The following is a 22,547-nucleotide window of genomic DNA, read 5'->3' as shown; positions in this document are numbered from 1 at the left end:
TGTTGTAGCAGGTAAGTTTTTGCATTCAGCTGCACACATTCTGTACCAGAAGTCAGAAAGTAGCATGTGATATAATGCACCATCCATCTGTATCTAACCCTTCTCATCAATGTCTTCCCAACGTCAGGTAAAACGACTCACTGGGACGGGTTTACACAGTGAAAAATTACAGCTTTTTTAAAGAAAATGATTCATTTCAAAATCTATAAACTTGTATGTGTTCAATAAGGGCAGGAACTTGTTGACCTCAGCTGGGGACATTGTTAATAGGTGGAAGAAGCACTCTGAGAAGCTTCTTAACCTGACAGTCACATCCTCTAGATAGGAGACACAATAAAGGACTGTGAGTTTCAGTTACCTGGCAGTCAGATACTCTGCCTTCCTAGAAAAGCTGAAACCGAGATCCAAGATAGAGGAGTAGAGAAGAATTTAAATTAGATTGGAGATTTGGGCCGATAAATCTTGTCAGTCTGCATACTGAATCATATACATTTATATATCTTTTTATTTATTTTTTTTTACATATATATTGGTTTGGGTATATCTGACCCAAAGTAATTGCTGTACAGAAATGACCAAAATAAATTAGACAGGGTTAAGTTGAAACATGTTTTCTCCTCCAGAGCTGCCCTCTTTTTTTTTTATTTATTCTATCTTTTGCAGATGCTCCGAGGGTTCCCTCTGTGTCAGTGAGTCCCTCTGGTGAGATAGTGGAGGGCAGTTCAGTGACTCTGACCTGTAGCAGGGATGCTAACCCAGCAGCTAATTATACCTGGTACAAGGAGGATGAAGACTCACCAAAAGCATCAGGACAGATCTTCACCATCACTGACATCAGACCTGAACACAGTGGGAATTATTACTGTGAAGCCCAGAACAGAAGAGGACGCCATAACTCCACCTTACATCTGATTGTTGTAGCAGGTAAGTTATACTCATTCACCTGCACACACACACCTGTTTACTGCACCAGACCAGATTCACATGATAATCTGTAACAACACAGAAATGCTGCAAAGAAAATACAATTTCCTGTCTGCATTTCCAGACTGTTTTACTGTAGCTGTGTTCAGGGAGGAACCTCTATCATGTTGGAGGTTGATGACTGACTGACTAACAGACAGTATCACCTGCCAGTGATTTATCAGTCTAATCCTATTAGTGAGGTATATCACATATCTATCTGTATTTCTAGGGAATTCAAGAGTAATAATGAATATCATCAGGTTGACTCTGTTGGGCTTGATGCTGATTCCTCTTCTTCTCCTGATTCTGTGGACGAGGTAAAACAATCACAATCCATCAGTTCAGTTCCTGCTCTTTTATTTTCTTCTTCAGACTTCTTTTTTGTTTAAATGTCATACATTTCTTTATGTTCAATTTTATATTTGTTCTTGTTGAACTCAATTCAGGAAGAAGAAAACTCTGAGCTCCACCACTGAACAACAACAACTTGTAGAGACGATAGAGGTGAGAGCGAGAACTTCAGTCATAAATGCTCTGAAAGAGAAGAAGTTGATGTTTAAAATACAATTTGCTGAAAAGAAACCAGAAAGTAATTTACTTTTAAACTTCATTAAACAAATTTTTAATAAAATGTTATTTGTAGATTTCATGAATGAAGTCCAATGAACTTCATCTTTTCGTCTCTCCCCATCAGTTGGACACAACAGGAGACACAGAGCAGCAGGAAGACACGGTGTGAAGTCCAGTCAGGTTAGAGCCTCCTGCGTCCGATAAAACAGGCCGACTTCAGATTCATAGTCACAGCTACAAACATAACTTTACACAAGTTTCTGTGATTTCCTTCAGATGAAGTTGAACCAGAGGAGGGACTCACCTGATGGAAACAAAGTAGTACGACATTGAAATATTACAGTGGAGAGCGAGGCTGTGGAGGATGTGGGGGAAGTGGAAACATTTACCTTCAACCCCAAAAGTTCTTATGTTAAGTTTTAGCAGCAGCAGCAGGCAGGAGTCAGCAGCAGCATGGAGCACAAAGTTTAGAAGAATGAGGTGTTGGCAGCTTGAACCGAATCCTGTGCAGGTGTCAAATGTCTTTTGTCATCTTTTGCTTCTTGTTTTTGTGTATTATTCTTTGAGAATGGAGGTCTGGTTGTCCACGTTTTGTTCAGTTCCAATTTTTTTGATAGTTCAGGAGGGGAAACTCTGGGTCCTAGTGCCCTCAGAGTGTCTGGCTCAGACTTCCTCCATCCTTTTGTTCGTTTTGGCCAGAACTCCAGACTCCCATACTTTCTGTGAATTACTGGCATTATTTGTAAATAAAACAATAAATGAATAAATAATAACAACAATAACACATTGTTTTGCGGAGTTTGTCAAAGGTGTTGGTGGCCAATGTGAATTACTGACACTAATCTGGATCTGTAATTCTTCATGAATTATGTATCCAGAGTAAACAAGTTCAAATGTAAATAGTTTCAACCATAAAAAATGAAAATAAAGAACCAAAAGTAAAATCTGATGTAGTAATCAGTGATGGTAAAATGTTGTTTCAGGGTCCTGATTCAGTATCTCTGATGTTTCACTGCCCTCTAGTGGGGAAGCTTAAGTGTGACACATTGAGGCTTCATCACTCTGAGTGCTCCCTCTGTGTGCTTTAAAAGGTCAGTTCACCCAAATTATAAAAGGACATATCTTCTGTCTTACCTCCAGTGGTATCTATCTGTGCTGATAGTTTTTGTTTAGTGTTGCTGTGTACTGTGAAGTTTTGGTGTCTGTTTTTATTGTGAGGTGAATCATTTCCTGTTTGTTTTCATCCCAATTCAAATGTACATTTGTAACATTTGCACACTGTCGGGCTCCACGTCATAGGGGTTACAGTGGTCTAAATGTATTAATTTAACCAATTAATGGTTATCAAAATTTATAATTATCAAAAGATTATAGAAAATGACTTTAATTAATATTAAAAATCCTCGGGGGACCACCCTTAAATAAGGGAAACAATAACCAATAATCGATCGATCAGTCTCATAAAAATACACTAAACTATTAAGTCAGAAGTCAGATTAATAATTAAATTAATAACTACAACCAAAATCATTCATTATAGCTGTTACGGCCGCCGCTGGCTGTCGTTTAGTGTATATTCATTGTGGTGTTTCATGTGTGATCCCCTGTTGGGGATTGGTCCTTCTGGAGCAGAGACCGCCTACTTCCTGGTTGCTGTCCCCTGGCATCAGTGATTGGTGTGGCTGCAATTCCACTGAAGCTACCAATCAGGAGTCTTCAATCAACCCCAGCTGCACTTAAATAGCTTGTGTGTCCACAGTTCTTTCTAGTGTTGCCTGGCTGTTATCTGAGTGGATTCAGCCAGTGCCTTAATAATCTTTTGTGACCGTTTAGTTGCTCAATAACTGCTAGTTTGTTTTTGTTCGCTAGTTTGTACGCTTGTGGGTGCTGATCTCTTTTTGTTCTTTAGGGTGATTCAGTAATTTTCATTTTGTGTACTAGTTATTTGTCAGCATCTGTATAGCCTCTCTTTTGTTATATTTCATTGTGCAAGCACACTCTCCATCGTTAATTAAACACCTGATTAAAACTTGAACCTGTCAATTGTCTCATTCCATCTTTCCCAATTCCAATTGTATCTTACCGCTCTCCAAATCGAGCTGGGTCGTAACATAAATGGGGGCTCGTCCGGGATCTAAAATGAAAATTGTATATTGGTCATTGTAAATTGACACTGGAATAGGGTCTGTCAGTGTTTAATTAATTGGTGAGAGTTTGCTGGGCTCCTTTGACTACTAGGTAAGTTAAGTGAGCTCATTAGTGGATTCAGCTGTCTGCTTGAGTGAGTGCTGCTGGCTACTGAGCACCATGGTAGAAAAGTTTAATTTGGAGACATTTGTAGAACATTGTACCGTTGAACAAGTAAATAGTTGTAGGAAGGATGATTAAGTGGAGATAGCTACTCACTTCAATATTCCCTTTGTCAGTTCCATGCTTAAAAAAGAAATTATAGAACGAGTGATTAGTGGATTGGTGGAACAGGGCGTGATTACGCTGACTGAGCAGTTGGAGTCTGGGTCTCTTCCCAGTTCCTCAGCAGAAGCAGTGAGTGGTCCAAGTACTGAGACACCCTCAGACTCTGGGGAAGTCTACCAGACAGGTGAGTGAGGGAAGACCCCGTTTATTATGCCTAGGTATGATCCTTCCCCACAGAGCAGTACTGGAAATACCGGGGACCGGCTTAAAGTCCGTCTGGCTCGGCTGCAACTGGAAGCTCATGAGCGGGAGATCCAATCCCAGTTCCAGCTCCAGTTGGAGATAAGAAAAGCTGAACTTCAGGCTGAGACTGAGAAGGCAGTGAGACTAAGACAACTCAAGCTTGAGGCTTCTGACACAGGGCTGAGTGCTCCTAGAGGCTCAGGTATGTCACCACCTTCCTCCACCAGCTCGCCTAAAATAGTGTTTGACATTAGTAAGCATGTGGCTTTAGTACCTGTATTTCGAGATAATGAAGTTGACTCCTATTTCAATGTGTTTGAGAGGATAGCGGCTGCTTTACAATGGCCACCTGAAGTATGGACGCTTCTGCTTCAGTGTAAAATGAATAGTAAAGCTCAGTATGCTCTGGCCGCACTCCCTGTTGATATAATAGAATATGAATAGCTAAAGTGGGAGCTTTGGAGTTCTACATAGAAGAGGTTTGTATCACTCACTCTTGTACGAAATTAAATAGGTCAGCATAAAAACAAACATTTATTAAATAAATACAATAAAAGCAAACAGAAGAAAATACAAAATATACAATCTAACTTAAAGAAACTAAGTTAGAGGAAAAGGGTCTGTGTGCGTGTGTGTGTGTGTGTGTGTGTGTGTGTGTGTGTGTGTGTGTGTGTGGTGAGTGTGCTCGCATGGGGTTTGCGCGCCAGGTACGCCTGGCGGTCCTGTAAGCCAGGGTGGTCAGAATTGTGGTTCTGAAGTCCAAACAGTCTTTGCTGTGGGATGTCCGCTGACGCAGGTAGCAAGAGGAAAAGGCGTTTTGCTCGTTGTTCTGCAGAGTCAACGACTCTGCGTTAACGTCGCATTGCTCCGGTAAAGTCAGCTGACAGACTTTCTGTTTAAAGCTGCAGATGTTGACTTCCGTTAGTGGTGCGCTGGCCAGAGGTCACAGGGGAAAAGCAGGCTCTCGTGCCGTGCTATAATCCTTTGTCGCGCGTCGTCGGCGGGTCGGGCCGCACAGAGGTCCAAAACTCACCCGGTGTGGGTGTGTGAGCGGGGAGCGAAGGGAGAAGAGAAGAGAAGAGAGAGAGAGAAGAGCCTCTCTCTGGCTTAAATAGCCGGGATAACGGGTCTGGGGTCCAAGAGAATCTGACCAATGAAAGGCCAGTGTTTAGGCGTTAATTGCCCTTATGACCTTGGGCAATAATACCTTGACCTCATTCCTGGACCCCCACTGTGAGATCTGTTATCTGGTGGGCGTTTTTCCTTTGTCTTTTCACTGCAAGCAGGCTTTATTACTCATATACAGGCCGCTGTAGTAAAGACCATTTCTTTGTTTAAAAAATGTGGCCATATTTAAAATTTCCCTTTTGGTCCAGTTAAACACTTCAAATGAACAAGTTCATGTTTAAAAGGTCTCCTTGGATCCCAACAACACACAGAACCTGAACGAGCCAAAGCCATTAAAACTACTTTTTGTAATCAATGTCATTAGCTATATCACTATTGTATGTCTACCACCTCCTACCAGTCCTCTTGATCATGTGTGTTACATGTCCATGTCCTACAGGTGTGTGAGTTTCTCACCTGTCAGTGTTCTGCATTTTTTTGCAAACAGCAGCAACCTGACCGCAGAGTGAAAGAAAAAAATCTATTAGTTATTTTCCTTCATCTTAAAAGGTCTGCTGTTCATCCTGTTCAGTAAAACTGGTTCACAAACATAGGTCCAACTCATTTCACTTATTTCCCTACACCTTCAAAAGAAGTGATTAGATGCGCTCTGTATCACAGTGACACTTGGTCAGAATGCCTGTGAGTCAGTTACAAAGTGTTATCGTAAAGGAACGGTCATGTGATTGACACCCTGATTGCTGTGTGTTACGACCGGCTCAAAGTCACAACACATTAAGAGACACCATACTAGGTAAGATGCAAAAGAATAACATTTATTTACAACAAGACAAAGGAAGAGCAACACAAACAAAGGCTGGGATCTTATGCCAGGCAGTTGAGAGAGTGAGGGTGGTGAAAGGATCCGCTTATATAGGCCACACCCACAGCTTCATGCAGGCGCCCTCAATCATCACTCAGGAACTGCACCTTGAACACAGAGACATAACACACACAAGCAAATGGATAGCAAAAGTACAATGACACATAACATGTGTCATATGTAATCCACTTTTTTGCATGTCGCTCAATACTTAAAATAAACACTGTGCTCAGCATGTCACTCTTTGCATCTCGTACTGCTTCCTCGTACTGGTCTTGTCTCAGTAGCATGTGGGCATTTAAATTCACACTAGTTTCAATTTCTCTCCTGTTAAGTTTTTAAAACAACACATATTTGTTGTGATGTGGGTGTTTACTGGCATTTGGCTCATCATGAATATTAATAATCTAAGAGGAAGTATATCTAGCAGTTTAACAGCCTGACATCCGTCTTCTGCTTACTGACCACAGAGGAAAGTCATCTTTAAAGACGACGTCCTTCTTCAGTGTAAGTAGAAGTGTTCATTGATGTGACTGATACTGTTTACCTCCTGTGTACATTATTATTTTACCTGCTGACATGTTTTATTGTCTCTGAAGCCTCACAGAGAGATGAGAGGAGCAGCTATGAGTTTAAGTGCAGCAGCGAGTGGATTTGTTGTCTTCCTTCTCTCTGTGTCAGGTACTGTATATCTACAGTTACATTCACTGCATTAAAAGAGGGGGATCTGGGTAATGTGGAAAGAAGTGGATCAAAGTTGTGTGTTCTAGAAACGTTTCACACATACTATTGTTCAAACTCTCCTGACATTAATTTGTTTTTAAATAAATATGTTTGTTTCTGTGCCAGTTATAATAGACATTAGTACAGACTTGTATTGTGTTGGCCAACATCTTTTGCATAAAGTAGCTAATGCTAAGCAGTCGTACATGCTGTAAACTGAGAATATTGTGCGTTTCATTCAGAACTGTTCACGCAGTAAAAACATATTTTGAAGTTAATTTTTTTTTAAAGCAACCTAGGTTGCAGAAGAACCATCTGCTGCGGTGGAAGATTATTCTATAGCTGTAGTTCTGCAGCTACTTTTATCAAACATCATTTTGTTTGGAGGGTCTTTCTTGCAGTCACCACATACTCAACTTATCTCCTATTATCATGCATCTGCAATCAGTTTATTTTGTACTGTCTGACCTGATATTTCCATGCTATGTGTTGACAGACGTTTTCGGCTTTGATCTTATCTTCATATCATAGCTGCTGTTGACAGTCTCACACAAGTCAGTGTTCAGCATTTCTTTTGCTTTTCACTTTCAACTCAGCAGCAACCTGACCACAGAGTGAACAGAGAGAACGAATGAAGAAAAGCAAAGGCTTTAATAATTATCAAAGAAGTAACAAATGTTTCCAGCACAATGTCCCAAACAATGATAGAAATGACAAAAACCTAATTGATTGTGCCAGTTGAGTTCTAGTTATATAGATCCATTATTAACAACTTTTTATGAAAATAATTCGTCAGATTTTAAAGTTTGTCCAAGTTTTCTTTCCCCCAAATAATATTGGACTTATGATCCACTTTCTCTTGTAAACTGCCTGTTAACTGAAGTTATTAATTGTGATTGTGGCTCCTTATGTGCTCTGTGTTACAGTGGTACAGGGACAGAAGGGCTGGGGAGTGACTTACACCTCTACTGAGATCTGTGCCTTAAAAGGATCAACAGTGGACATAAGCTGCACCTACAGATACCCATCCAGGATAAATGCCTGTATAACCAAAGTCGAGAAAAAAATGTGGTTTACGAGAGCAAGTAATAATGACTATGTGGATATAAAAACAGACCCAGAGTATTCAGGTCGTGTGCAGTATATCTGTGGTAACAATGACTGCACTCTGAGAATCACAGACCTGAGAGAGAGCGACTCAGCTGAGTACAAGTTCAGATTCATAACAAACCAACATAATGGGAAATATACTGGTTCACCTGGAGTCACTTTGTCTGTCACAGGTAACATTTTTATCTGAATATTGATTAATTGAATTCCAAGTGTCCAACACCTAAGAAGGTTACTTGTGTCTGTGTGTTTGTATGTGTGTGTATGTTGACAGTTCAGTCTAAAATGAAGACTTCTGTTCCTTATTCACATATTCAGATCTCCAGGTGCAGGTGAGCAGATCAGAGATCTATACGTATTATGACTGGGCCGAGCTCAAGTGTCACAGCAGTTGTCTACCCGGTCATCTTTATTACGTCTGGTACAAGAATGGACAGAAGACTTGGAGAACAACATCTTCATTTTCAGTCTATGTTTATCCTGCAGACAGTTATTCCTGTGCTGCAGAAGGATATGAGAAGTTCCCCTCTCCTCCAGTGTGTGAGTTTACTTACAGTCTTCCACTAACATAACATCATCTGATGGAGCCTTTAACCTTTTGTACTGTACTTGTACATGTAACTCAGTAGTGTTTGAATGATTCATAGTGCACAATTGGATAAAATAAAATCACAGCCCCAACAGACTGTAGACATGTTGTATAATTATCTATTTTCTGTTTCTGCAAAATAAATCTGTAAAATAACAGCTCACATGGAAAATATATCAACTAAAGCTTTGTTGTCATGTCTGAGTTGATAAATAGTTTTGATCACAAAAAACTTGTGCTGAGCATCATAGAAATGATCTGCTGTTGTATCTTTAGTTCAGTTTTGAATATCTGTGAATTTTTTATTTGTCAATCTTAATTTCAGTTGCACAACACCTCCTGTGTCCAGCTTTTTAACTCACACTTTTTATTCTGGTCCATCCACAAAAACATGAGTGGAAAGAATGAAGTCAGATGTTTGAAGTTCTAAAGAATTACAAGTGATTAGAGTTACATTATCTGTCCAATCAAGGTTTCTTGTGGTAGTGAGGAGATCACACGTGAAAAAATGATCTGACACAGATTTACATTGTTTAATACTTTCATTTAGCTTATTTACCGACTAGAAGTCAACAGTAAACATGGAAGTGTCCAAAGACACAGAACCAGAATCATTTCCTTGATCTCCTTTCTTCAGCACTGATGAACTGTTGGTCTTTATGTCTGTGATTTTCATGTACTTTAGGGTTTCAATTTGATTTAAACCTATGAGGAACATCCAGTTGGACTTCTCTTATAACGTTCCTTATGTGGACCCCCATTGCTAATACACACACACACGCACGTAGGCACACACGCACACACGCGCACACACACACACACACACACACACACAATGAATTAAACTCCACTGGGCTGGTAGTGTCAAACCTAACAAATAAAGTGCCCAAGGTAACAGGACAACATGTAGTTTCTGTTATGGGACAAAATCAAACACTCGTTTTTTGTTTCTTGAAATTAAATGTTCAGTACGTTAATGTTTTTCCTCCAGATGCCTCGAGGGATGCAACTGTGTCAGTGAGTCCCTCTGGTGAGATAGTGGAGGGCAGTTCAGTGACTCTGAGTTGTACCAGATATGTCCCAGCAACTACTTATACCTGGTACAAGAAGTTTGGGAATCGATACCTTCAACCTTGCAGTAAAGAACCACAGTTTGTCTTCAGGTCCATCCAGTCCTCTGACTCTGGAGAGTATTACTGTACAACTGAGCTGGGGAGGACATCTGAATACATCTCTATTAATGTGAAATGTGAGTAAAATGCAGCTGATTTAAAAAGCATCTTGTAACTAATGACAACTGTTTAAAGCTTTATTACTCAGTCAGATGTTTTGCTGATCATGCACTTTCTTCAGCTCTGTCTGTTTCACATTCACAGTCTGCTGCTTTAGTTCACTGAGCAGCTACAGTAGATGATGAAAAGGCAGTTTTAGATAATAGTTTTTCCAAACACATTTTCAAGTAAACAAAATTGCTGTCTGGATTTCATTGTGTTGCAACATTTTATGGATTGTAGGAGCTTTTTGTTCCACACTCAGTTACATTTACTGAACCAACATCATCAGTTGGTACCATAAATTCACTGGAGAACACCAATGTAGAGGAAGCTTTCACTGCAGAAAAGGAAACATATTTTGATGTTATTTTCCTGATTAGCAACTTTCACCTGGAATATATCAGTAACTATATCAACCTAACTCTGCTGATCAATAGTCAATCAGGACCATCACTGCAGTGTTTACAACACACTTCAACCTTATTTGTCTGACATTATTTCATTCTGTTGTCCTTAAAAATGGAAAGGGAACATTAGGCTCCTTTTAGAGTTGATGGTTTATAGATCAATTCACCCAATACACACACACACACACACACACACACACACACACACACACGTCAACAGCTGCAGTCTGTTTCAGGAATGCACAAATTAACAAAGTAAGAAATTTTTTCTTAAAAGTAATGACATTTAATATATGAAGAATATGATGAATTTAAAAATATTCTTATGCTGTAAAACCAAGGAATAATTTTTGTTAATGCTTTCTTCAGCTCTGTCTGCTGCCAGTAACACCACCTGAAACATTTCATATTCTTCACAACATGTAGCACCAAAGAAAGCTATCTTCATCTTTTTATCTTTTGCAGATGCTCCGAGGGTTCCCTCTGTGTCAGTGAGTCCCTCTGGTGAGATAGTGGAGGGCAGTTCAGTGAATCTGACCTGTAGCAGTGATGCTAACCCAGCAGCTAATTATACCTGGTACAAGGAGAATGAAGACTCACCAAAAACATCAGGACAGATCTTCACCATCACTGACTTCAGACCTGAACACAGTGGGAATTATTACTGTGAAGCCCAGAACAGAAGAGGACGCCATAACTCCACCTTACATCTGAATATTTTAACAGGTATATTTTTCATTTAACTTGTACACATCAGATCACTATCCTCCCTCAGTACTGAAAGTATCAGATCAGCCAAGTCTGCCAGACAGCTCTGTGCTGTCTGAGGCTGCGAGGGCCCGGCTGGCCAATGCCACGGTCCAGCACCATACAGTAACTACTGACATTAGAAATTGAAAAATAAAAACTCTATGACTACTGACTTTACAATGTCTGCTTCAGTTTTATTTGTTAGGGGGGCATAATTGCATGTGCAATTAAAATTACTTTGTTATATCAACCTATGGGGCCAAATATTTAAAACCCCCTTGAATTAAGTCTGCTGTTTTATTACAGTTTTCCCAGGATTATGGAAATTAGCCGTCATTGGACCAACTCCTGCTATTTTCCTGGGTATCATATGGCTCACTATCTTTGTACTGATTAAGTGAGTAAATACATTTTACTAAAGCATTGTACGTGAAATACCTGAAAATCTGTCTTATTTGTCGTCAGTTTTGTAATTCCTTTGTTTTGAATTAATTCTCCAAACCAGAAAAAAGAGAGCATCCAAGAAATCATTTGATCCTGGAGATAGACCAGACAGCAGGGAACAGGTGGGTTAAAGATTAAACAAATTTCTCTGCAACTTTAAAACTCTCCTCACTGAGAAGGACTGAATGTCACTCTTATGCCACCCTCCAGAAGTTAGTCTAGTTCTTGCTTATATGAACTCTCTTTTTCCTCCTGTTGTCTTGAATGTAATTAAATAGAGTGTCCACCAGAGTTTACCATTTTACTCTAAAATATTGCTGTGATACTTGTTTAATTGCCACAGCAGGCCTGTTGCCCAACTGGGTAGCCCCAGTGTTGCTCACTATGCTGGCTGGTTGAGGCCGCTCCGATCCAACCGGGAACTGTGACCTTGGTGTTGGTTCAAGTTAATTTATGCAAACAAAACTAATCCAAAATACTTCAAATGGCTACATAATAGGACTTTTATCCAAAGTGCTTTAAGAGTGAATGAGTGGTTGTACACACACACTCACGCAATGACGTCAGTGAGCTACAGTGTGCTAACTACACCATTAGAAGCAATTTGGGTTTCAGTGTAATGTGGATCAGAGAAGGTGGGGATTGAACCACCTACTCCCTCTACCTCCTGAGCCACAACCACACCGAGACTTAAGCTTGTCATTCATTTTCAGACATGGTCTAAATGAAAAGTTTCTCCTTGCTATGATCTGCAGCTTGCCACTCTTGTGTGTCTGTATCGCCAGTCTGCCATGGCATCTGCCCTCACACAGGCTCATACTACGTAAAACCCTCATTCTTGAATGCAAATCAATCAGAAATGGAGGGACAAAAAAAAAAAGATACGTAACTAAAATATTATCTATGTCAGACATGCAGTCTGACTGGCACCATGGCTCCCAGTCACACCGCTACTATACATTACTGTTTTGCATCCCATTATAAGATCAAGCTTCTCAACTGGAATTACTAATTTTGTGGGGAAATAATTGCTAAAATAATTTAAAAAATCTAAGTTTAGGAAATTATTATTTATTATTATCTTTATTTATTATCTTACTTTGAGTGAATTTTTCAGTTATCCATATTTATTATAAGATTGATTTATATCGGCCTCTATTGGTCGACTTCTACTTCTCCTCTTCCTTCTCAGTATCCATTCAATCAGTCGGAGGAGCAGGATGACCTTCACTATGCCAGCGTCCACTTCTCCAACAACCAGGCAGATCCTGTGTATGCCAACATCAGACCAGCTGGACCCCGCAGACACAAAGAGGAAGAAGAAGAGGTTGTTGAGTACGCTGCCGTCAAATTTAACCGCGCCATTACTGACCCCAGGTGAGCTCTTCTCACAGGAACATTATCCTCACTAAAACATTTCCACAATTTCCTCCAATTTCCAATCTTTTCTTTCCTTTCAGGTCTAGAGTTCCACAAACTGTGGAGGATCCAGCTGCACTGTACAGTACAGTCATCAAAACATAAATACAACAGGAATCTATAGTCTGTTGATTTAGGGGATTCCCTAACTTTCCTCACTCCATGTGTCGTTGGAATCGGAAATGTCTCAACTATTGGATGGATGGTCATAAAGTTTGGTATAGACATTCATATCCCGCACAGGATAACTTGACTTTGATGATCCCTGAACTTTTTCATTAGCGTTAGCAAATGCTTACACGTTAATATAACATGGTCAATGTAACAGATGTGTTGTGTAAATAGGATTTAAACCATTTTAGGGCAGTGTCCCTGATGCTGAGCCACTTTTCAAGGCAATCCAAAAGGAAAGAGTGATCAACAGTGTCAAAAATGTAACTACCACCAGCATAAACTGTAAGTCAAAGGTTGTTTCTTACATTGATAAGAACATATTTGATGCTATGACACGCATGGAAACATGCAATCATTGGGGTGGCTTCAGTGTATTGGAATTCTTTCGTTACTTGTTATAAATGTATTTTGCACTGAGATAAGACGTGCAGTTGAACTAGAATAGCTATGTCTGTGTGACCATAATTCATGCACATGAATGTCAATGAGTAGGGCCTCGCTCTTCAAGTTCACACAAGTCCTCACACCCCGCCCAGCAACAACTCTGAGACGTCACATCAGGCACTGAAGAGTACAGTCCTTGCTGCAAGGATTGACAGAATATTCTTTACTAGATACTGAATAGATACTGAATTATACCTGCATTTACAGAAAGGAACACCACAAAACTCTCTCTCATTCTGTCTCATATAGATTACATTATGAAGTTGATATATAGTCTGCAAAATAACAGAATAAGTTCTTTTCTTGGTCATTTACTGTATTCACAATGCATAGTAATAATGTGAAGAGGAAGGAAACCTGGTGTATTTTAACTGCCTGCTTTCTGTGTCCTGCTTAAACCTCCCGACTACAGAGGACGTTATAGTTCAAGACAGCTTCTTTCTGATTGTAGAAGCATTTGAGACTAATATATCTTGTGTACATTAATCGATTAATTAACATTTTCTTATTTGTTTTATTGTCATTGAAGAAAAGAGATGAGAAGAGCATTGAACAGCAGCAGTGGGTGTTTTTGTATTGTCCTCCTTCTCTGTCTAATAAATGCCAAAATGGCCACTTTTCAAGTCTGAAGCTCTGTTTTCTGTATCATTACATATTTAGCACTAATGTTTTTACTGTAGTGATCTTGTGGTATAAAAACAATCTCTTCTTAGGGTGAAACTGAACAGCAGAATCACAAACTGCTGGTGACAGACTACTCTAGTACTTTGTCAGTACAATATGCCAATCTCAGACTTGTGTACGTTGGGAGTTCAACCTCAGGAATACAAACTCCAGAGGAAGGAAGGACGCAGCAATTTGCAATTGAGTTCTTTCTGCTCTGCCACTGGTTTAATTTCAACTTAACTGTACCCTTACTGTAACGTGACAAAATAATCTCAACTCAAAGGTTCATTAACAGACTTTAAGGAGGAAACATACAGCTTTTCTTGGAGCTTTTCACCTAATTGACAGTGCTGAGGGTTCAAAGCTCTGTCTTCAGCTTGTGGCTTTATGAGGCCGTTGAGTGTCTATCAGGACTATTGACATAAAAAATGGATGTCGCGTCTCCACTCCCACTGTACAACAATCCCATCTTTTGCCAGTTGGAGCCAGAGTCTGATCTGGGTTGGCACCGCGGTATCACGGTCCCGCCCCTACGCCCGGCCGACTCAGTCTTGAGCAGGGCTCAACTGTTGATTGCTTCAAATAACAAAACTAAAGGTGTCAGAAAAATTAACACTTGAACAAACATCAGTTTGATAAGAACTAATGTCATGTTGTCCCATCTGCTAACATGAAGGCAATGAGCATTATGACGTATACTGTAGTCAGCCACCAGAGGGCAGTAGGGCTGTCACTTTTTGCAAAAATCACGTTTGAGCAAATCTTTTATGACACAATTTGTTTGAATGAATTCAAATAAATTATCTATAAACACAAAGTAAACTATAAGTATGCTCCACTCATCTTGGTCCCTTCGCTCCACTGCCTCACTTCAATGGCAGGCTAATGTTAGCAAGTGAGTCTGCAGATTTGTTGATGTAGAGTTTGACAGCTGCTTTGTACACAGTCGACAGAATCACACTGTTTCTCAGATGCTTTGCTCACCAGTGTCCTCGTAAAAAAAACACATATACATATATGGGTCTGTCAGTGCAGTTGAAGTTTTTATATATTTCTCAATTTTTAAAATAAACACTGTAATCAGTCACTTTTTGCATCCAGTACTGAGGCAGACTTTATGTCAGTGGGATGTTGGCAATGAAACAGGTTTGGTACCAACGGGTCATAGCCCTAGTTTCTTACTCATATAAAGTTGGTTGCTTGCAAAACATGACATCGTAATTGTGATGTGGGTGTTTACTGGCATTTGCCTTATCATGTATGTTAATAAAAAGAGGAAGTAAAGCTAGTCTTTTAACAGCCTAACTTCTGTCTTCTGCTTCCAGATCACAGAGGAAAGACAGATTTAAAGACGACGTCCTTCTTCAGTGTAAGTAGAATTGTTCATTGATGTGACTGATACTGTTTACCTCCTGTGTACATTATTATTTTACCTGCTGACATGTTTTATTGTCTCTGAAGCCTCACAGAGAGATGAGAGGAGCAGCTATGAGTTTAAGTGCAGCAGCGAGTGGATTTGTTGTCTTCCTTCTCTCTGTGTCAGGTACTGTATATCTACAGTTACATTCACTGCATTAAAAGAGGGGGATCTGGGAAAATGTGGAAATAAGTGGATCAAAGTTGTGTGGAAGACTTTTTGTGAACAATCGTTTAAACTCTCCAGACATTAATTTGTCTGTTGTAATAGATATTAGAACAATCTTCTATTTCTTTTGCCAACGTCTTTTGTTCTCTTCTTTTGCATAAAGTAGCCGTGTGCTGAGCACTTTTATGTATGTTAAACTCAGAGTATTGTGGGTATTTGAGTATCCGTTCCCTCCTCACTCTGTGCAAACCTATTGCTCTGTTTCTTCTCTTCCTTGTTCACACATCTGCGACACACCCTGCCAGTTCTTTTTTGTACCGACCTCAGTGTGATATTTCCATGCTATGTGTTCTTGACTTTTATCATAGAGTGGAAAATGTACACATGCTTTCTACAGATGAACTGTAGATTTCATTTCCATTTTCCACTCTTTCTTTGACTGTGTAAAACTGAGCAAATATTTCTCCATGTATGTGTTTACTCTGGTAATTTAGTCAGACAACTCACGTTTGAAATGTTTATCACAGCAGTATGGCATATTTAGATTTTGGCGTCGAGGCTCAGACCTCATCATTCCTCGCAGATATGTTTATATAGAGATATTGGGGAGTGATGAGAAAATACCTTAAACCCTAGCCGGAGCCTACAGGTGGATGCTGGGTTGGTGGTGGGGCTTACAGAGCAGCAGGCAGCAATACAAATGCAGGGCAACAGCGGCATTGACAGAGCAGAGGGAGAGCTGGGAAATTGTGCAGTTTAAATAGACCACCTGATTGGAAGGGTGCGCTTGGTTAGTGATTATGGAGTGAGGCGTGTCATGTGTGTGTATCAGCATATATCATATATAGCATAGTTTTAGCTCCATAATTGCTAAAACTATATATTCCACTTCAATTCTAATTAGATAGATGCCTGATTAGGAACGGGTTATTACAATAATTAATCAAATAATTGAGGATTTGGAAGCTTTTCCAGGTTTCTTTTTCCCCAAATCATATTGGTCTTATGATTTGTTTCTTCTTATAAACTGATTGTTGATTTTGATCGTGTGCCCTGATGTGCTCTGTGTTACAGTGGTACAGGGTCAGGATGACTGGGGAGTGACTTACACCTCTACTGAGATCTGTGCCTTAAAAGGATCAACAGTGGACATAAGCTGCACTTACAGATACCCATCCAGGATAAATGACCATATAACCCAAGTTAAGGAAAAATTCTGGTTTACGAGAGTGAGTAATAATGACTATGTGGATATAAGATCAGACCCAGAGTATTCAGGTCGTGTGCAGTATATCTTTGGTAACAACGACTGCACTCTGAGAATCACAGACCTGAGAGAGAGCGACTCAGCTGAGTACAAGTTAAGATTCATAACAAACCAACATAATGGGAAATATACTGGTTCACCTGGAGTCACTTTGTCGGTTACAGGAATGGTTACAGGTAACATTTTCAACATCTTATGAAGGTAATTTGTGTTTGTATGTGTGTGTGTGTGTGTGTGTGTGTGTTGACAGTTCAGTCTTAAATGAAGACTTCTGTTCCTTATTCACATATTCAGATCTCCAGGTGCAGGTGAGCAGATTATTGGTCTACAAGTCTTATAACCGGGCAGAACTGAAGTGTCACAGCAGTTGTCGTCTACCTGATCATCTTCACTACGTCTGGTACAAGAATAGACAGAAGATGTGGAGAGGAACATCTTCATATTCAGTCTCTGTTTATCCTGCAGACAGCTATTCCTGTGCTGTAGAAGGATATGAGAAGTTCCCCTCTCCTCCAGTGTGTGAGTTTACTTACAGTCTTCCACTAACATAACATCATCTGATGGAGCCTTTAACCTTCTTACTGTAACTTAACTAATTCAGTGTTATTTGATGATTCATATAGAAGAACTGGATAAAACCCAAATATTTTCTGTTTCACCGTAAACTATGTAAAATAACCGCTCTAAACAAGATTTGTGGAGTCTTTAGAGTTTGTAAATTCTTTGTGTGGCCATTCTGTTGGAAGAAATGATGGGGGACATTTAAATGACAACAAAACTTATATCATCATAGATATTCCATGATTTTATGTTCCTCTGTCTTTAGTCGACACTTCTCCTTGTAAATTTGTGATTCAGCAATCTTGACCCTTAATTTCAGATGCAATAAACATCTTGGTTCAAGGCTTTAACTAACATTTTTACTCTGGTCACTCCACAAAAACAGGAGTGAAAAGATGTTTCAAGTTGTGAGGAATTACAAGTTGTTAGTGCCACTAGTGTTCTGACTTGGGGAGTAACGCACTGCATGTAAGTGAGTCACATAATCATGATACAGAAAAGGTCAATTTAATCCATTACAGTTACATTTAGTAAAAATGGGGATAATTAGCAGGATTACATTTTAAAATACATCAGTTTTAATTTAATAATACACTGAGCAGAGGACAAAAGTTCCTAAAGTTACACTGTTCTGTTGTCTTATAGAATACACTTACATCAATACTTCTGATTGACATTTCTTTTCTCTTGTTGTTATTTGCATGTTTAATGTTGCAGAAATCCAAATGTAGCAGAAAGCTTCTTCTCTCGTCTGTTGTTAAGCATTTATATTTTACATCTAAATCTCAAGTTCCTCTGTGAAAACTCGTCTGCATCTTAAAGTTAAAACATGTCCGTGTTTTCTCCTTAAGATGCTCTGAGGGTTTCCTCTGTGTCAGTGAGTCCCTCTGGTGAGATAGTGGAGGGCAGTTCAGTGACTCTGACCTGTAGCAGTGATGCTAACCCAGCAGCTAATTATACCTGGTACAAAGAGAATGGAAATCGATACCTTCAACCTCTCAGTAAAGAACCACAGCTTGTCTTCAGGTCCATCCAGTCCTCTGACTCTGGAGAGTATTACTGTACAGCTGAGCTGGGGAGGACATATAAATACATCTCTATTAATGTGAAATGTGAGTAAAATTCGCACAATTAAAAAAGCATCTTGTAACTAATGACAACTGTTTAAAGCTTTATTACTCAGTCAGATGTTTTGCTGATCATGCACTTTCTTCAGCTCTGTCTGTTTTCACATTCACAGTCTGCTGCTGTAGTTCACTGAGCAGCTACAGTAGATGATGAAAAGGCAGTTTTATTTACAATTGTCTCCCAGATCTGTACGGATGTTCAGGGGATTCAAACCATCAGTAATCCAGAAAACCATCAGTTTCAGATGCTCCCACACATAAATATCCATCCAACATCCAATGTGGCCAAAGACCTGTGTCCTGTTATCAACCCTGTCTGATAGAAATGATCTTCATATACTAGTAGTTTGTTTTTCCAAATACATTTTGAAGTAAACAAAATTTAAAATGGAGTATTGTGTACCAATTTTCCAACATTACCAACATTCAGCTGGGGGTGTGGCTAAGCCATTTTGCGACGGCCATTTACGGCACCAATAGAATACTAAATTATTCGCTACCACCAAGTTTTGTGAGCGGTCAAGCATGTTGCGACCTCCAAAAATGCGATTAATTTGGTATTAAAACAATAATAACCTGAGCACTTTCAACAGGGCCTTCGCAGTGTTACTGCTCGGGCCCTATCTACAGGATGCTGCTGATTACATATAACTTAAGGCTCTTCATGACCTTGCCCCCCAATTACATTTCAGATCTCCTTGTTCCTCATTCCACTCCTCGACCACTGCTCCCCTTAAATCTTGGTCTTTTATCCATTCCCCGTTCTAACTGCAAAACTAAAGCTGACCGTGCCTTCGCTGTTTAGCCCCAACACTGTGGAATCACCTTCCCCAATCACTCAGATTGATGAATCCTTGGACTGTTTTAAGCAGCTCCTCAAAACCCTCCACTGCAAGCCTTTTTATAGATCTCCTGTCCTGTGTTTGTTTACTTATTGTTGTTGTCTCTCTTTTCCTCTTGTTTGATTCATCTGTATGTTAGTATTTATCCGTTGGTTATGAAGGTATATGATTGTGTATGTTTGTGTATGTATACATTGATATATATATACATGTGTATGTGTGTTCATATTTATTTGTTTGTGAAGCACTTTGTGATTGTGTTCTAAAAAGTACTATATAAATAAAGCTTTACTTACCTAATCTTATAATTTTAGGCCCAAAGTAACAAGACAGCGTCTACTTGTTGATGTGTGTGAAAGGAGTGAATCAACATCCACTTTATGGCTAATATTAGCTTCTTATTTTGTCTGTTGTTCAGCATTTATATTGTACATCTTAATCTCCAGTTCCACTGTGAAAACTCGTCTGCATCTTAAAGTTAAAACATGTTCATGTTTTCTCCTCCAGATGCTCCGAGGGTTCCCTCTGTGTCAGTGAGTCCCTCTGGTGAGATAGTGGAGGGCAGTTCAGTGAATCTGACCTGTAGCAGTGATGCTAACCCAGCAGCTACTTATACCTGGTACAAGAGGAATGGAAATCGATACCTTCAACCTCCCAGTAGAGAACCACAGCTTGTCTTCAGGTCCATCCAGTCCTCTGACTCTGGACAGTATTACTGTACAGCTAAGAACAAACTGGGGAGGAGAACATATAAATACATCTCTATTAATGTGAAATGTGAGTAAAATGCAGCTGATTTAAAAAGCATCTTGTAACTAATGACAACTGTTTAAAGCTTTATTACTCAGTCAGATGTTTTGCTGATCATGCACTTTTTTCAGCTCTGTCTGTTTCACATTCACAGTCTGCTGCTGTAGTTCACTGAGCAGCTACAGTAGATGATGAAAAGGCAGTTTTATTTACAATTGGCTCCCAGATCTGTACGGATGTTCAGGGGATTCAAACCATCAGCAATCCAGAAAACCATCATTAAAGTTTCAGATGCTCCCACACATAAATATCCATCCAACATTTAATGTGGCCAAAGACTTCTGTCTTTGGGTTCCTGGATAGCCCTTACCAGTCCCTCCAGAAAAACGTGATTATGCGATCGTATAATTCAATGCATAATCAGCCAAAGTCTGCATATTTATGCATGGGCCGCATTTTTTTCAAATACCCTGCACTTTCGCTGTATAAATTGCAGATTTCTGCGCAAAATATGCGGGGCTTGCATGATTTCATAATCCATGCATTTCCGTTGCAAAAATGTCTCATATATCTTAGCAGAAAGTTGAAATATGTTGCGTTTACTTCACCCAAGAGCAGCCATTTTCCCCTGTTGCCATGGGAACGTTATGAAGTGACGTTATGAAGTGACGTAATTACGTGACGTGAACATCATCGAAAAGCTGTAAACCCCGCGATGAAAACCTTACAGTATTGTAAGTATAGGTATACTATTAGTAGTATGTAAATTTACGTTACAGTAAGAGATTGCACTTTGTGCATTGGAAACACTTATTTTAACAGAAGATGTCTGTTTTGTATATTTATCTCTGTAAAACAGGAAGCACACATTTATTTTTTCATATTTTATTTATTCATTTTTACAGAAGTTGTAGCATATTCCTTTTGTAAAGCTACAGAACTTGTTTGACAATGTTTTGTAAGTTTGAGCCATGTGTTTATTAAAGTCTGAAATAAAACAAGATGAGAACTTAAATATTCCCAGCACTTTCTTGCAATCTTTGCAAGTTCCCGCAATTTCATGCATAAAATTGCATAAATATCGCATTTTTTAAGAAAACGTGCCGCATAATCAAGGATTTTTGCCCGCAACAATCACAAAAAAACTGTTCTGGAAGGACTGCCTTACCAGTCTATCTTCAGCTGTCACTGTCAATTAAAAGCAAAAAAAAGCCCAAACATTACATAAAAAAAAGACTTCTGTCCTGTTATCAACACTGTCTGCTAGAAATGATCTTCATGCCAGTAACACCACCTGAAACATTTCATATTCTTCAGAACATGTAGCACCAAAGAAAGCTATCTTCATCTTTTTATCTTTTGCAGATGCTCCGAGGGTTCCCTCTGTGTCAGTGAGTCCCTCTGGTGAGATAGTGGAGGGCAGTTCAGTGACTCTGACCTGTAGCAGTGATGCTAACCCAGCAGCTAATTATACCTGGTACAAGGAGAATGAAGTCTCACCAAAAGCATCAGGACAGATCTTCACCATCACTGACTTCAGACCTGAACACAGTGGGAATTATTACTGTGAAGCCCAGAACAGAAGAGGACGCCATAACTCCACCTTACATCTGATTGTTGTAGCAGGTAAGTTTTTGCATTCAGCTACACACATTCTGTACCAGAAGTCATAAAACAGGATGTGATATAATGCATCATCCATCTATATCTAACCAGGTAAGGTCCTACGAGAGTCTACCAGAATTTATTATAGGTACAGATAATGCCACCTTAGGACTTAAAGAATATAAAGTAAGAGTTGTCGTACTATTCCACCTATTGCACCTCTTCTACCAGAGGATTTCACAAATGAATATGGAGGTAGATTTAGAAATATATAACATTCTTAATTTTTAACAAAGTTCTTTAAATGAACTATTTTGATGAAATATCGTAAAATATATAAATACATAGTTAGAAACTAACGTGTATGAAAATAAATGTTGTTTAATCAGGGATTTCACCAGGCTCAACAAGATTAAAGCATCTATAATGAAGTGACAGGGAAATCCTATCTCAGGGGAGGGGCTGCAGCTAAATGCAGCCGAGGTAAATGTTCACAAGCGCCGTAAACTCTAAGCCCTCGGACACGACAAAAGACAAAAAAGGAAAAAACTAAACTATAAACAAACAACCAAAAGCACACAAGGATAGGGAAAGCAGAGTTCACAAGGCAAATATATACCCACTTG

The 22,547-nt window shown here is 39.4% G+C and overlaps 2 protein-coding genes across 5 annotated transcripts in view; both read left to right on the top strand.

Moving 5' to 3' along the window:
- LOC127354506 (sialoadhesin-like) overlaps window positions 1-14,148 on the top strand; it is a 140,136-nt gene extending 125,988 nt beyond the window's left edge. Inside the window, exons 34-38 of the mRNA XM_051384443.1 lie at window positions 10,826-11,013; window positions 11,344-11,434; window positions 11,543-11,603; window positions 12,674-12,858; window positions 12,942-14,148. Of these exons, the coding sequence (XP_051240403.1) occupies window positions 10,826-11,013; window positions 11,344-11,434; window positions 11,543-11,603; window positions 12,674-12,858; window positions 12,942-13,005 (589 nt within the window). The 3' untranslated portion in view covers window positions 13,006-14,148. The remainder of the gene's footprint in view (window positions 1-10,825; window positions 11,014-11,343; window positions 11,435-11,542; window positions 11,604-12,673; window positions 12,859-12,941) is intronic.
- Window positions 14,149-15,500: 1,352 nt separating this feature from the next.
- LOC127354509 (B-cell receptor CD22-like) lies at window positions 15,501-22,263 on the top strand. 4 transcript variants are annotated; one of them, XM_051384447.1, is made up of 7 exons: window positions 15,501-15,553; window positions 15,646-15,727; window positions 16,844-17,212; window positions 17,331-17,555; window positions 18,449-18,521; window positions 20,147-20,343; window positions 21,682-22,257. In XM_051384447.1, the coding sequence occupies exons 2-7, from the start codon at window positions 15,658-15,660 to the stop codon at window positions 21,987-21,989; spliced, it is 1,242 nt and encodes a 413-aa protein (XP_051240407.1). In that variant the 5' UTR covers window positions 15,501-15,553; window positions 15,646-15,657; the 3' UTR covers window positions 21,990-22,257. The 4 variants fall into 4 exon arrangements, with proteins under 4 accessions (XP_051240407.1, XP_051240408.1, XP_051240406.1 ...); XM_051384448.1 differs by lacking the exon at window positions 18,449-18,521 and having other exon boundaries at window positions 16,844-16,972; window positions 20,074-20,343; window positions 21,682-22,263; XM_051384446.1 differs by lacking the exon at window positions 18,449-18,521 and having other exon boundaries at window positions 20,074-20,343; window positions 21,682-22,255.
- Window positions 22,264-22,547: the final 284 nt, after the last annotated feature.

This window comes from Dicentrarchus labrax, unplaced genomic scaffold (genome assembly GCF_905237075.1).
Source record: "Dicentrarchus labrax unplaced genomic scaffold, dlabrax2021, whole genome shotgun sequence".
Lineage (NCBI taxonomy): Eukaryota > Metazoa > Chordata > Actinopteri > Moronidae > Dicentrarchus > Dicentrarchus labrax.
This window is presented reverse-complemented; position numbering and strand designations above follow the sequence as displayed.